General features: G+C 46.0%; 1 protein-coding gene across 2 annotated transcripts in view; it reads left to right on the plus strand.

Moving 5' to 3' along the window:
* Positions 1-14,802, plus strand: part of RIN2 (Ras and Rab interactor 2) — a 173,728-nt gene that overhangs the window by 133,202 nt on the left and 25,724 nt on the right. For both annotated transcript variants that reach the window (XM_040429688.1, XM_040429689.1), the window contains exons 6-7: positions 802-874; positions 13,499-13,590. In XM_040429688.1, coding sequence (XP_040285622.1) covers positions 802-874; positions 13,499-13,590 — 165 coding nt within the window. The remainder of the gene's footprint in view (positions 1-801; positions 875-13,498; positions 13,591-14,802) is intronic.

Raw genomic sequence — 14,802 nt, forward strand, 5'->3', positions numbered from 1 at the left:
TACTTTTTAACTTCCGTAGATGTCAACGATTCCCTTCCAGAATACAGGTTTCTCTGGTATGTGGCGGCTCTCATATCTCTGAATGTTGTTAGCCATCTTGCCTGAGCTGCTGCTGACCCCAAAATCAAGTCCAGAAAATACAAATTAAAAAATTTCAGGAAATAAAAACAGATTAGAAAAAGAATATGTATCAGTATCTGGTTTAATTTGTTTTAAAAAATATAGATACATTCCCTTTAAAACAAACTTTTTTTTATTGTTTTCTTTTACTTTTTATATTCCTTTTATACACTTTTTGAGACTTTTCCCCCCATTTAGTAGTTTATACGCTGTAATAGAGGGGGAAATGGAGACACATGAATGGAAACTTCATGATTTCTCATTAACGTTGCACATGTGGCTGCCGTGATAACACAAGTAAACATCCTGTGTGAAGAGGCCCGAATACTACTAGCGCCACATTTGTGTGGGGAAAGTCAGACTGAATTGTGAGGATCATGTGAGTTCCTTTGTTTTGTTTTCTGACTCCTTCATTGTGCAACTCTGATCTGTTTTGACCCATTTTTTAAGGATGAGTGAATGTTCTAGGAATGAGGAAAGGGACATAAATTCCAGGCTCCTTATATTTAGCAGAATTGCTCTTCTGGCACAGAATCGCGCCCGGCACAGTTGTTTTCAATTAGGAGAACACTGCTTTGTTTGATACTTGCAAAACATTACTGCTTACTCTCTGCAGAAAAACACCAGGATCTGGTCTTGTTTGTGGTCTTACGCGGTGTCCATTATCTTTTGTCTCCCCAGCTTTTTCCGTGGAAGGCTCTGGAATCAGCTTTGCGGATGTTTTTAGGCTTGTCGCTTTCTACTGCATCAGCAGGTAAGATACATTGGAATGTAGCTGTGACATATTAAGACAACAACTCACATAAAAAGTGCTGCAAAGAAAATCACCGCTTTTGCATTTATTCTTTTCACCGCATAATATAACATACAGCTCTATTTCATTTGAAAGAAAATACAACTAGTATTTTTAACCTGAACAGAACCTAGCAGCAGTATCAACCCTATCAAACCAGGCATGCTACCTGGTAGGGTTGATCCTGCTAATTAAAATGATACCTGGGTGGTAAAATTCCATTGTGTCGTTCCAGAGAAAACAGAGTTTAATGTGCAAATTAGAGCTTCGGCGCGCCAAGGGGCGGGTCCTAGCACCTCAGTGCGCCAAGGGGCGGGTCCTAGCACCTAAGTGCGCCAAGGGGTGTGTCCTAGTACCTCAGTGCGCCTCAGCTCCTCAGCTTTCCTGCCTTTGGCACACCCTCTCCCAACCCCTCACTGCACTGACCCTCCATATGGAACTCCTGGATTTATAGAATTGACAGATAATCTTTAACAGTTTAACTGTTTAGCCACGGACAAATCTAGGCATTTCTATCACAGGGCCGGCCATGTGCAGTCCGCAAAATGTGGAACGTACATAGCCGGTGTCTGTGTTTTGAGGACGTGTGAATGGACCCTAAAGGGGTTGTCCAACCTCTTTTCAATGGGACTGAGCTGCGCCTAGGCCATGTGACCGATGCACGTAGCATCACTGGCCTAGGATGAGGCTGCAGCGCCGCATTCTCTTCAAAGAGCTGATCAGCGGAAGTCTTAGGTGTCGGACCCACACCCATGTATCAGATATCCAAATCTCTGACAACTCCTTTAAAGCAATGGAGATTCTGACTCTCTAATTTGTGACAAAGGGTTTAAGGAAGGCAGAGTTCACACAAACGTGTGTGATCCGTGGCCGTATTGCGGCCCGCAATACACGGCCACAGTTCTGTGTGCATTCCGCATCACGGATGCGGACCCATTCACTTCAATGGGTCCGCAAATCCAGTATTGCGGAACGGCCGCACGGAACGGGACCCCTCAGAAGCACTACGGAGTGGTTCCGTGGGGTTGCGGAACGGGCGGATCGCGGACCCATTAAAGTGAATGGGTCCGCGACCCGATGCGGCTGACCTACGGCCGGCGATCGTGCATTGCGGGCCGCAGCACGGGCACGGGTCACACACGTTCGTGTGAACTTGGCCAAAGTGTCTTGCCTGTTCTTCACAATTGGTTCATCAACCCCCCCCCCCTCCCATATACACACCTACGTCCTCCTTAGACATGTTAGAAGATACTGTATATTCAAAGAGAATTACCATTTTGAGCCAAATTTTAATACATCTCACAGTTGAAATCTTGATATAATATAGGGTGACCTTGCGTTTTTCTATTTGTCATCTTGTGTTTATTTGTGATGCGTGGTGCATCAGCAGTGCCTTGCGGCTCCTCAGAGGACAGACCTAAGGGCAACCAACCGCATTGTGTACGAATGAGTTCCTAGCTATGATGGAAATGGGAATGTAGCAGGGCATTTGTGAATCATGTGTTACCTAATGTAAAAGGTTCACTCCCACGATTATGTTAAGGTTGGAGCCTTGAGTGACTGCCTGTAAAAGCTTATCTGTTTATGGTGGTGCTTGCCATGTTCTGTTATTATTCATTTTTACCATTTTTATTTGACCTGATAACAATCTGTGGTTTACGCTGCACAGTAAAAGCTTTATTATGCTTCGGGGCTAGGATCTGCTGTTTAGGAATGCCTGTGACAAGCACATGTGATCAGTTGAATGGAGATAATGCTTGTCCGGGCAGGAGACCAAGTAAAAATGTAATAATTTCAGCTCCAATGAAAGGAAGTGACATGGGGTCATCTGTACCCAATGCTCCCATGTACTCATTAGGCAGAGATGGCTAATGATGGGTTTGTGCCATCATTGGTCGAAATGTGATCTAATTTTCCACCTCCCAAGGGACTTTTCTCTCTCCCAGGAAGCATGCCCGACGGAACAATAAATCAATGAATCACACGATAAACTTGTTGCACCTCGTACTGTTCTGTCCACCGAGAGGATGTTGTAAATGCCACAAACGGATTTGGAAACTATATATATATGATCCACCTTCACAACAGTTTTTTTTTTTTTTTGCAAATATTCCTAGGCCCTGATTTATCATGCCTTCACTTCAGAATTCTGGCTTTAAAAAGTTGTAAAAATGGGGCTTTTAGGGCTCGCTTGCACAAATATTTAGCAACTTTTTGCATTCTTATGCCACTAAACATAGTAACATGGGGGGTTATTTCCGAACAGATATATGCCACTTTAGTGGCGTATATCTGGCGCAGATTCTGTCGCACGCCATGTTTCAGCAGAATCTGCAACTTCTTCCCCGCTCGCGCCAGGTCTAAAAAAGTGGGCGTGGCGTGGTCGGGAAGGGGACTAGCCGGCAGGCCTGTCTCATTCATCATTTTCTATGTCTGGTTTAGGCGTAGAAAATGGCTTAAATGTAAGATAGCAAGGAAACTGTCTTACATTTAGAATCGGCGCTAGATGCGCTGAAGTTATGTAGAGGACGGCACCTCTACATAACTTCGGCGGATCCACCGCCAGTGCATTTAAACGCCGGTCTTAATGTGCCCCATAGTTTGTAAAGCTGAAAAAAGACATCCATCCACCCAGTTCGGCTTGTTATCCTTCAAGTTGATCCATAGGAAGGGAAAAAACCCCATGAGGTAGAAGCCAATTTTCCTCATTTTAGGGGAACAAAATTCCTTCCCGACTCCAATCAGGCAATCAGAATAACTCCCTGGATCAACGACCCCTCTCTAGTAGCTATAACTTGTAATATTATTACACTCCAGAAATACGTCCAGGCCCCTCTTAAACTCTTTTAGTGAATTGACCTCCACAGGCAGAGAGTTCCATAGTCTCACTGCTCTTACCGTAAAAAATCCTCTTTTATGTTTGTGTACAAACCTTCTTTCCTCCAGATGCAGAGGATGTCCCTTGTCACATATAAATAGATGATGGGAGAGATCTCTGTACTGACCCCTGATGTATTTATACCAAGGCCGCCATCAGCACCCGGCAAGTGCCAGGGCCCACAGCACAGCTGCCAGAGGCTAGAAGCAATGAGCGCTTCCATCAATACAGATGGAAGCGCTCATTGCTGGAGCGCAGGGAGCTGGGTCCTGTCACGCACCGCTCAGCTCCCCACGCTCTTCCCCTCCTTCAGGCCAGCCACGCTCTGAATGGTGAAGCAGGAAGACCTCTCTCTGCTCCACCATTCAGCCTGCAGACACAGATCGCGCTGCCGGCCTGTGGGCAGAGCCTGCAGACCGATAATCTGCATAGGCCCCACCCACACAGTGCTGCAGAGCGACCTGTGTCTGCAGGGAAGAGAGGACTGTGAGCTTCAGGAATGGGACAAGGTGAGTAGTTACTGTGTTTTTTTGTTTTTAATACAGAAGGAGCACAGAGGTCTTTATTAGAAACACAGAATGTGTCGGCAGATAAGAACCATTTGGCCCATCTAGTCTGCCCAAAATACTGAATACTATGGATGGGGCACAGAGGACTTTATTACTATGGAGGGGGCACAGAGGACTTTATTACTATGGAGGGGGCACAGAGGTCTTTATTACTATGGAGGGGGCACAGAGTACATTTCTACTATGGAGGGGCACAGAGGGCATTACTAATTTGAAGGGGGCACAATGGGCATTTCTACTATGGAGGGGGCACAGAGCCAGAGGGCATTACTACAATGAAGGGGGCACCGTGGGCATTACTACTGTGAAGGAGTCACAGTGGGCATTATTACCGTGAAGGGGGCACAATGGGGATTTCTACTATGGAAGGGGCACAGAGCCAGAGGGCATTACTACAATGAAGGGGGCACCGTGGGCATTACTACAATGAGGGAGGCACAGTGGGCATTACTGTGAAGGGGGCACAATGGGGATTATTACTATGAAGGGGGCACAATGGGGATTATTACTATGAAGGGGGCACAATGGGAATTATTACTGTGAAGGGGGCACAATGGGGATTATTACTGTGAAGGGGGCACAGATAGGGCATTACAACTGTGAAAAGGGCATAGAGAGGGCATAATTGCTGTGAGAGGGCACAATGTGGGCATAACTACTGTGAGGGGGCACACTTCTGTACAAAACTACTGTGAAGGTTGTACAATGAGAGCAATACTACTGTGAGGGGGTACAATTTTTTTTAAGTATTGGGAAGGGGGGGTGCCAGAGAAAGGACCCGCCCCGAGTTGCCAAACACCGTATGCACACCACTGAAGCAGGGAAAGGGAACTATTTGATCCCCGCTCCACCATTGAGCTGCCAGCGCTCCACTGCAGCAGCAGCACAATGTCCTCACACATGGTCCTGCTGATCTGTGTAGGAGGAGGAGCGGGGCAGGCTGGGAATCAGCCTCTGCTGCTGCTGATGGGGAGCGCAGATCATCGGAGGAGCCAGGTGATTGAGGCGAGGAGTATTTATTGTTTGTTTTTTTCACTTCCTGTGAAGGGGGCACATCTGGTGCACTGTATATAGAAGCTGTGTCCTGTATATAGAGGGGTGCACTGTATATAGAGGGGGTATGCTGTATATAGAGTGGTGCACTGTATATAGAGGGTGTGTCCTGTATATAGAGGGGTGCGCTGTATATAGAGTGGTGCACTGTATATAGAGGGTGTGTCCTGTATATAGAGGGGTTCACTGTATATAAAAGGGGTATCCTGTATATAGAGGGGGCATCCTGTATATAGAGGGGGTATCCTGTGTATATATAGAGAAGGTGTCCAGTATATAGAGGGGGTGTCCTGTATTTAGAGGGGTGCACTGTATATAGAGGGTGTATCCTGTATATAGAGGGGTTCACTGTATATAAAAGGGGTATCCTGTATATAGAGGGGGCATCCTGTATATAGAGGGGGTATCCTGTATATATAGAGAAGGTGTCCAGTATATAGAGGGGGTGTCCTGTATTTAGAGGGGTGCACTGTATATAGAGGGTGTATCCTCTATATAGAGCGGATATCCTGTATATAGAGAGGGTATCCTGAGTGGGTGTCCTGTATTTAGAGTGGGTGTCCTGTATTTAGAGGGGGTGTCCTGTATATAGAGGGGGTATCCTGTATATATAGGGGTGCACTGTGTATAGAGGGGGTATCCTGTATATAGAGGGATGCACTGTATATAGAGTGGGTATCCTGTATATAGAGGGATGCACTGTATATAGAGTGGGTATCTTGTATATAGAGGGATGCACTGTATATAGAGTGGGTATCTTGTATATAGAGGGATGCACTGTATATAGAGGGGATATCCTGTATATAGAGAGGGTATCCTGAGTGGGTGTCCTGTATATAGAGGGGGTATCCTGTGTATATATAGGGGTGCACTGTATATAGAGGGGGTATCCTGTATATAGAGGGATGCATTGTATATAGGGGATGCACTGTATATAGAGGGGGTACCTTGTATATAGGGGATGCATTGTATAGAGGGGTGCGCTGTATTTCTCACCTCTTGGAGGGGCTATCCATGGGCGCAGTAAGATGTTGGCATCTGGGCACAGCACAGTCTCAGAGGTGTAATAAGATGAAGCAGGTGGTGGCTGTGATAAGGCAGTTCATATACCAGCGCAGCCTGTGTGGGGTCTCTTCAGTCCCGGCCGCCCGTGCCAGGATTAATGGTGAGGGCAGCAGGGACTGGAGACGACACAGCGGAGAAGACAAAATTTGATATGCCGATTTTTAAAATAAAATCATCAGACAGTAAAAGGGCAAATTAGTCTATTGAATTTGATTATTTGCCCTGCCCTACCTCTGGTATTCCTACTAGAAGTTTAGGAAAGAATTGCCAGCAGCCTGTAATATAGGTCCACCTGGGTGTTACCAGTTGGAGGGGTGTCCCTGTACACAGGGCCGGCCTTTGGGGTGTGCGGGCTGTGCGGCCGCACAGGGCGCCATAGCAACAGGGGCGCCGGGTGGCCGACAGCTCGCAATGTAATATGCGGCAGGCGAGGCGGCACTTGTGTTCTCCCTTGGGCCCGTTGCGGTTTAAAAAAATAAATAAAAAAGTTGCTTATATAAGTTCGGGCGGCCGGCGGCGCCCCTCATGCTGCGCCGCCTGAGCGGCTGAGGCTGAGCGCTTGCCGCTCTAAAGAATCCTGCCTGCGCCTGCTGTGTGCTGTTAATGTAGCGTGGCCGAGCTCTGTTCGATCCGCAGTACAGGAGCTTTTGTTTCCTGTACCCGGCCGGACTGACAGGAAGTGCTCACTTAGTGTGCACTTCCTGTCAGTCCGGCCGGGTACAGGAAACAAATGCTCCTGTACCGCGGATCGAACAGAGCTCGGCCACGCTACACTAGAGGTGGGAGTAGAATAAGAGTGAAAAGGGGGAGGGGGGGAGGAAATAATGAGAGTGACAAGGGGGGGGGGGAATAATGAGAGTGACAAGGGGGGGTGGAATAATGAGAGTGACAAGGGAGGGGGGGAATAATGAGAGTGACAAGGGAGGGGGGGTGGAATAATGAGAGTGACAAGGGAGAGGGGGGGGGAATAATGAGAGTGACAAGGGAGAGGGGGGGGGATAATGAGAGTGACAAGGGAGAGGGGGGGGAATAATGAGAGTGACAAGGGAGAGAGGGGGGGAATAATAAGAGTGACAAGGGAGAGGGGGGGGGGATAATGAGTGACAAGGGAGAGGGGGGGGAATAATGAGAGTGACAAGGGAGAGGGGGGGGAATAATGAGGGTGACAAGGGAGAGGGGGGGGGGAATAATGAGAGTGACAAGGGAGGGGGGTGTGGAATAATGAGAGTGACAAGGGAAGGGGGGGGGGAGAAGAGAGTGACAAGGGAGGGAGGGAGGGAGGAGGGGGAGAAGAGAGTGACAATGGAGTCCCCAGAGCCAGACTGCAGCCAGAGTCCAGATCATCTTATTGTCCTGGTGGTAAGTAAACAATGCAATATGTTTATTATTTAATTGTTTAGTTATTAATACTACATTGGAAACAAATTTTCTCAGCTGGACACCGGCCGACACTGCGCATGCGCTGGGAGCCTCACCAGCGGTTAGGGTAGGGAAAAAGCACTGGCCCGTACGTAATTTTTCCCTTCCCTAACCGCTGGTGAGGCTCCCGGTGCATGCGCAGTGTCGGCCGGTGTTCAGCTGAGAACATCCATCCGATCACTGCGCCTGCGCATTGGCCCATAGTTTTTCCCTACCCTAACCGCCGGCGAGGCTCCTGGCGCATGCGCACTCTGCTGTGAAATTTCCCTAACCTGTCGTTGTGCGCCTGCGCGGCGCTGCACACCTCCTCACGTCATGTCCAGTGCGACCGGAAGTGACGAGGGTAGGGAAATCTCACGAAGTAGGGAAGTATAACATTACACCGGCCTTTGGGGTGTATGGGCTGGTAACTACTTGGTTGGATAGTCAGCCAGCCTATGCCATGATGCCAGGGGGGGGGGGGGGGCTCCACAAGGTTAGCTCGCACAGGGCGCCTGAACACCTAAGGCCGGCCCTGCCTGTACAGTTTAACCCTGGCAGACTATGCAGGGACACCCCCCCCCCCCCCCCCCCCCCCCAACTGGTAACACTCATCTGGACCTTCGTTGCAAACTGCTGGCAATTCATTCCTAAACTTCTCGCCACTATCCGTCCCTGTTGGCATGCAGTGGTTGCTGATCTATCAGTACTTCTGGCAATAAACATACATACTACACGTAAATTATGTGTAACTGTTCATCAAGACTGAGGCTTTCATCTCCTGCACTACCCTAACAGTCCCCCAGTAGTGATACATAGCACAATTCCTCTCTGCGATCAGGTTGCCTGGTATTTAAGGCTGACCTCAGAAGCTCTCGATTCATACAGATTTGTTTCAAGCTGTTGGCCGTTCTCCAGGCTGCTCTATACAATGATGTGTTTGGACTGTGCATCCTAAGTAACCTCAAATAAACTTCTTCGTTCCATGCTGGGTTTAGGCAGAGCTTGATACTATAGGAATAAAAGGCATTTTGGCGTTGTTGCCCGCAGTGCTTGCTCTGTCTTCCTTGACCTCTCTGTTTAAAGTGGAATGACCTCATGCAGTCATGGAAGCTGTACTGAAAACGCCATGCGTACAAGTAATTCAAGGATAACGAGCAAGTGAACCTATTACTGCACTCCATTATTTACAGCAGGGAGCTATTAAGTTTCTCTTACTTTACCAGGCTACATGGATTTACTAAAAGACTGAGTAATACAATCTCAGGGGCAGAATCATCACTCAGAAATCATGACCAAATGTATAGTTAGTATGGCTGAAGAAAATATATCATATATGTCCACCAAGTTCACCCAGGGGATGGGAAGGGAGGGGAATGAAGGTAAGACATTTACGTAAGTATTTACAGAGATTTTTTAACTGATGACCTATCCTCTGGATAGGTCATCAGTATCTGATAGGTGGGGGTCCGACACCCGGGACCTCTGCCGATCAGCTGTTTGAGAAGGCACCAGTGCTCACAGTAGCGCCACGGCCCTCGCTTTGCTCACCAAGCACAGCGCCTCGATAGGCCATCAGTTTAAAATTCTCAGTAAATCCTTTTAATGCTTATGTAAATGTGTAGAAATCTGGGTCTCACTCCCCTTACCTTCATTCACAGCCCCTCGATGGACATGATGGACTTATGCCTTTTTTCAGCTAACTCTATGTAACAATGTACATTTTGTCATGATTTCTGAGTGATGATGCAGATTTCTGCCCCTTAGATTATATTACTCAGTATTTTAGTGAATCTATCTATATCATCAGTTCAAAAATCTCAGAAAACTCTTTTAAAGAGGTTATCCAACCCCAATATTGACCCCCATAATGCCCGGGCACCTCATATAGGTTATACTTACCCCGGCACCAGCGTCGCTCATGATCCCCGCACTACAACCGCTGCATCTCCCCGTCGTGCAGAATAAAACCTCCGTCGAAGGGGTGGGAGTGGGTGGTACTCAATCGCAGGCCGCGATGGGGACGAGGCTCCCCAGCATTGCGGGTGACGCTAGGGCGGCTCGTCCCCGTCATGGTCATTATAGGGGTTGGATAACCCATTTAATGTTATTTAATTCTAGGAAATCATCTAAGCCTTTTTTTTTTACTGTAAACTGTAGTCTATTTCACAGATTCACAGTTCTTACAGTAAAGAAGGCATGTCAGTGCCCCCATGTCCTTTGAGGGTATTAGTTGTCTCTTAAAGGGAACCTGTCACCAGGATTTTGGGTATAGAGCTGAGGACATGGGTTGCTAGATGGCCACTAGCACATCTGCAATACCCAGTCCCCATAGCTCTCTGTGCTTTTACATATGCTAATTAACACAAAAGAGTCATATCTTACTTGTGTGACCAGAGAAGTCATATTTTCAAGCTCTGACTCATCTCAGGTTAATTTGCATATGTATCAAATCTGTTTTTTTACACAATAAAAGCACACAGAGCTATGGGGACTGGGTATTGCGGATGTACTAGCGGCCATCTAGCAGCCCATGTCCTCAGCTCTATACCCAAAATCCAGGTGACAGGTTCCCTTTAAGACTAAATAAATGTAATTCTTTTAATCCCATGCCCCTGATCAGTTTAGTCACCGTTCTTTGTACTTTCTCCAGCTCCAGGGCATCCTTTCTGTGACCTGAACTGCGTATTCCACATAGGGCTGCACCAATAATTTGTAAAGTTGCATTAATATGTACCTGGTGGCAATATTATGTCCCTGTCCTGCCGAAACATGACAGTATTGTGCTGGTCTTAGAAGCAGCTGATTGACATGGTGCTGTTATTTAGTCTGATCTACAAGCGACTCTCCCAGTGTTACTCCTCCTAGGACATATATTACCTGTTGATTATGAATACCCGGATGCAGAACTTTACATTTATCCACATTTACATACTGTGGCTTTAATAAGGAAGCAGGTCTTGTAAAGTGTCCCTATTCTCTAAAACTGTATCTTGGAGTTGTTGTTTTTTACTGCTGCATGTTCTATTAGTCACATATTTATTGCAGTTTTGCTATAGATTTCTTATCCATTGGTTAGGAACGCTGCACCATGGAAATCCACCGTATCGTGTTGTGGTGTTAGAAACATTACTATGAACATTTCCTGTATGAAAAGCTCAACTACTCTCCAAAGTTTTGCAGATGTTTTTATTGTGTAATGTTGCAGTTTTTGGTTGCTTCGCTGTTGCAGCGCATGCAAGTACAATAAGATTTTCACAATGTAGTCTACTAATTAAAGGGGTTGGTCACTTTCTGGCTACTGTCAATCAATGTGTAGTTAAGATGAAGAATATATGGCACTTACTAATACAGCCTTTTTTTATATCCTGCGCCATTTTATATATTTCATAAGCTATGACCCCCTTGTTGGTCTAATCTTTTGTCCTGTACACACAGAGGTCCTGTAATGGAGAGTCATGTGACCAAGCAGATCCAGTCTCCTCCATTTAAATACCCTGCACCTGTCATCTGCACTGTTGGGAGTTTAGTGCGGCTCGTTTCCAGGGGTTAGGGCCCCTGCAGAAGTGCAGATATAAGGTGGCTGGCAAGGGAGCTTTTGCGCATGCGTGCCTATGGGCGATCCCACAGTCTCAGCCACCAAAGAGGCCAGCACTTTTTTCCTATAGTGTGCAAGCACAACCACCGCTACTGGATTGCAGGGTAGTCTTAACCCCTGGATATGAGCAGTCTATATAGGGAGTGCAGAATTATTAGGCAAGTTGTATTTTTGAGGATTAATTTTATTATTGAACAACAACCATGTTCTCAATGAACCCAAAAAACTCATTAATATCAAAGCTGAATATTTTTGGAAGTAGTTTTTAGTTTGTTTTTAGTTTAAGCTATTTTAGGGGGATATCTGTGTGTGCAGGTGACTATTACTGTGCATAATTATTAGGCAACTTAACAAAAAACAAATATATACCCATTTCAATTATTTATTTTTACCAGTGAAACCAATATAACATCTCAACATTCACAAATATACATTTCTGACATTCAAAAACAAAACAAAAACAAATCAGTGACCAATATAGCCACCTTTCTTTGCAAGGACACTCAAAAGCCTGCCATCCATGGATTCTGTCAGTGTTTTGATCTGTTCACCATCAACATTGTGTGCAGCAGCAACCACAGCCTCCCAGACACTGTTCAGAGAGGTGTACTGTTTTCCCTCCTTGTAAATCTCACATTTGATGATGGATCACAGGTTCTCAATGGGGTTCAGATCAGGTGAACAAGGAGGCCATGTCATTAGATTTTCTTCTTTTATACCCTTTCTTGCCAGCCACGCTGTGGAGTACTTGGACGCGTGTGATGGAGCATTGTCCTGCATGAAAATCATGTTTTTCTTGAAGGATGCAGACTTCTTCCTGTACCACTGCTTGAAGAAGGTGTCTTCCAGAAACTGGCAGTAGGACTGGGAGTTGAGCTTGACTCCATCCTCAACCCAAAAAGGCCCCACAAGCTCATCTTTGATGATACCAGCCCAAACCAGTACTCCACCTCCACCTTGCTGGCGTCTGAGTCGGACTGGAGCTCTCTGCCCTTTACCAATCCAGCCACGGGCCCATCCATCTGGCCCATCAAGACTCACTCTCATTTCATCAGTCCATAAAACCTTAGAAAAGTCAGTCTTGAGATATTTCTTGGCCCAGTCTTGACGTTTCAGCTTGTGTGTCTTGTTCAGTGGTGGTCGTCTTTCAGCCTTTCTTACCTTGGCCATGTCTCTGAGTATTGCACACCTTGTGCTTTTGGGCACTCCAGTGATGTTGCAGCTCTGAAATATGGCCAAACTGGTGGCAAGTGGCATCTTGGCAGCTGCACGCTTGACTTTTCTCAGTTCATGGGCAGTTATTTTGCGCCTTGGTTTTTCCACACGCTTCTTGCGACCCTGTTGACTATTTTGAATGAAACGCTTGATTGTTCGATGATCACGCTTCAGAAGCTTTTCAATTTTAAGAGTGCTGCATCCCTCTGCAAGATATCTCACTATTTTTGACTTTTCTGAGCCTGTCAAGTCCTTCTTTTGACCCATAGTTGCCTAATAATTATGCACACCTAATATAGGGTGTTGATGTCATTAGACCACACCCCTTCTCATTACAGAGATGCACATCACCTAATATGCTTAATTGGTAGTAGGCTTTCGAGCCTATACAGCTTGGAGTAAGACAACATGCAAAAAGAGGATGATGTGGTCAAAATACTCATTTGCCTAATAATTCTGCACGCAGTGTAATGTGGTGAAAAAGCGAATGAAGCCAGCAGAGGAGGCAATATGGACAATCACAATACATTAGTAAGTGCCTTATATTAACGTTCTGTACGTGATAAATGCCATTTGCTGAAGTGAGACAACGCCTTTAAGTTCCCTCATAGTTATGGTTATGCCATGTCATGTTGGGATATGCTCTGGTGCTCAGTAATTAAACCTCTCCATAGAGATAATAACAACATAAATAAACCTCCGGGTAGAAAAGTGAAGAAAAGTTTTACTACAAGTGATTCCAAGAAACGTGCTTTTAAATGGAACACGAAGACTGTAAGATAACTACATTTCATTTATTTTGCCAACAGGGACGTCCTTCCCTTCACTTTGAAGTTGCCTCATGCCATTGCCACAGCCAAGTCAGATGCTGAACTTGAAGATATTTCTCAACTGGGGATTGGTGAGTAAATGTTTTGCTAAATATGTCCCATTCTAAGGTGTGTTGTGTGGAGCCACAATATGTCACCCATAAAAGTGCTTAGACCATAGGTTTGAAATGCATTGCATCTAGTAGAGAATGTCTTCACAGGACACGATAGAGAATTATACGCTGGCACATGGACCACACGCATTCAGTGATATTCAAGAGTCACTCTACTTTCATACAAATTAATATAACGGGTTCTATAAAGGGGCAGGGAGCCCGGTGACGTCACTGGCACAAATGGGTGGTCTTAGGCTGTTTTTGAGGCAGGTAACACTAACACCCACCTCTAAAACAGCCTAGGGCAGCACTACAGACCGCCCATTTGTGCCGGTGATGTCAGCGGGCTCACTGCTAGGCGAAAGTCTCCACCTGGCATAGTACGGAGAAGCTCGGTATGTCACCGGCAGTAAACAAACAGACCTTGCCCTGCGCTATGCAGGGCAAGGCAAGGGGGAGCATCAGTGCAAGGAAGTGCTCCAATGCTCCACTCATGCATAGTAGATGAGATAAGAAGACGTTGACAACCCCTTTAATAGAGAATAGTGTAATTAGCAAAAAATAAAAAAATGCCACTAGGGTTCTCAATTCCACTTAATGTGCAGTCCACTGCCTGTTGTCAGGCTAGATCCGTCCCTGGTTACAGAGACCCTGAAGTCAGAGCTAGCTGAGATCCTGAGCCTGATAATGGAATTGCTTCTACACTGCTTCTGAATAGCATAGAGATTCCTGTGTGTCTGTAAGTGTGACCTCTTTCTCCTTATCAGCTCCATAGAAGAAAACAAACGTAGTAGGTAGTAAGGGAAGTGAGGTCACTGCATACAGTACTGGCAGATTCACGAGAAGGCAGACACCCCCTGCTTGTGAGAGTAATGCATCTAGCTGTGCATGTGAAACCAGGAATAATATGGCTGGGAAACACGTTAGGGAAGCCCAAAAAAAGATCAGTCATTTTGCAAACTTTTTTTTTTTTTTTTTTTTTACTCTTTAATGTGCTTATTCACACATCAGTGGTTTTCCATTGACTGTGGTTCAGAATCACTGGAGGCATGTGCTACTTTGGCCCATGATGTGGACCACTGTTGCCACTAAAGTGGCAGAATACAGATGGTTTTCACTGACGATTGGTAGAAGATGCTCTGGAAATTAAATTTTTTATCCTAGCAGTGTACATGGAATACGGATGGT

The sequence above is a fragment of the Bufo bufo genome, chromosome 4, assembly GCF_905171765.1.
Source record: "Bufo bufo chromosome 4, aBufBuf1.1, whole genome shotgun sequence".
Lineage (NCBI taxonomy): Eukaryota > Metazoa > Chordata > Amphibia > Anura > Bufonidae > Bufo > Bufo bufo.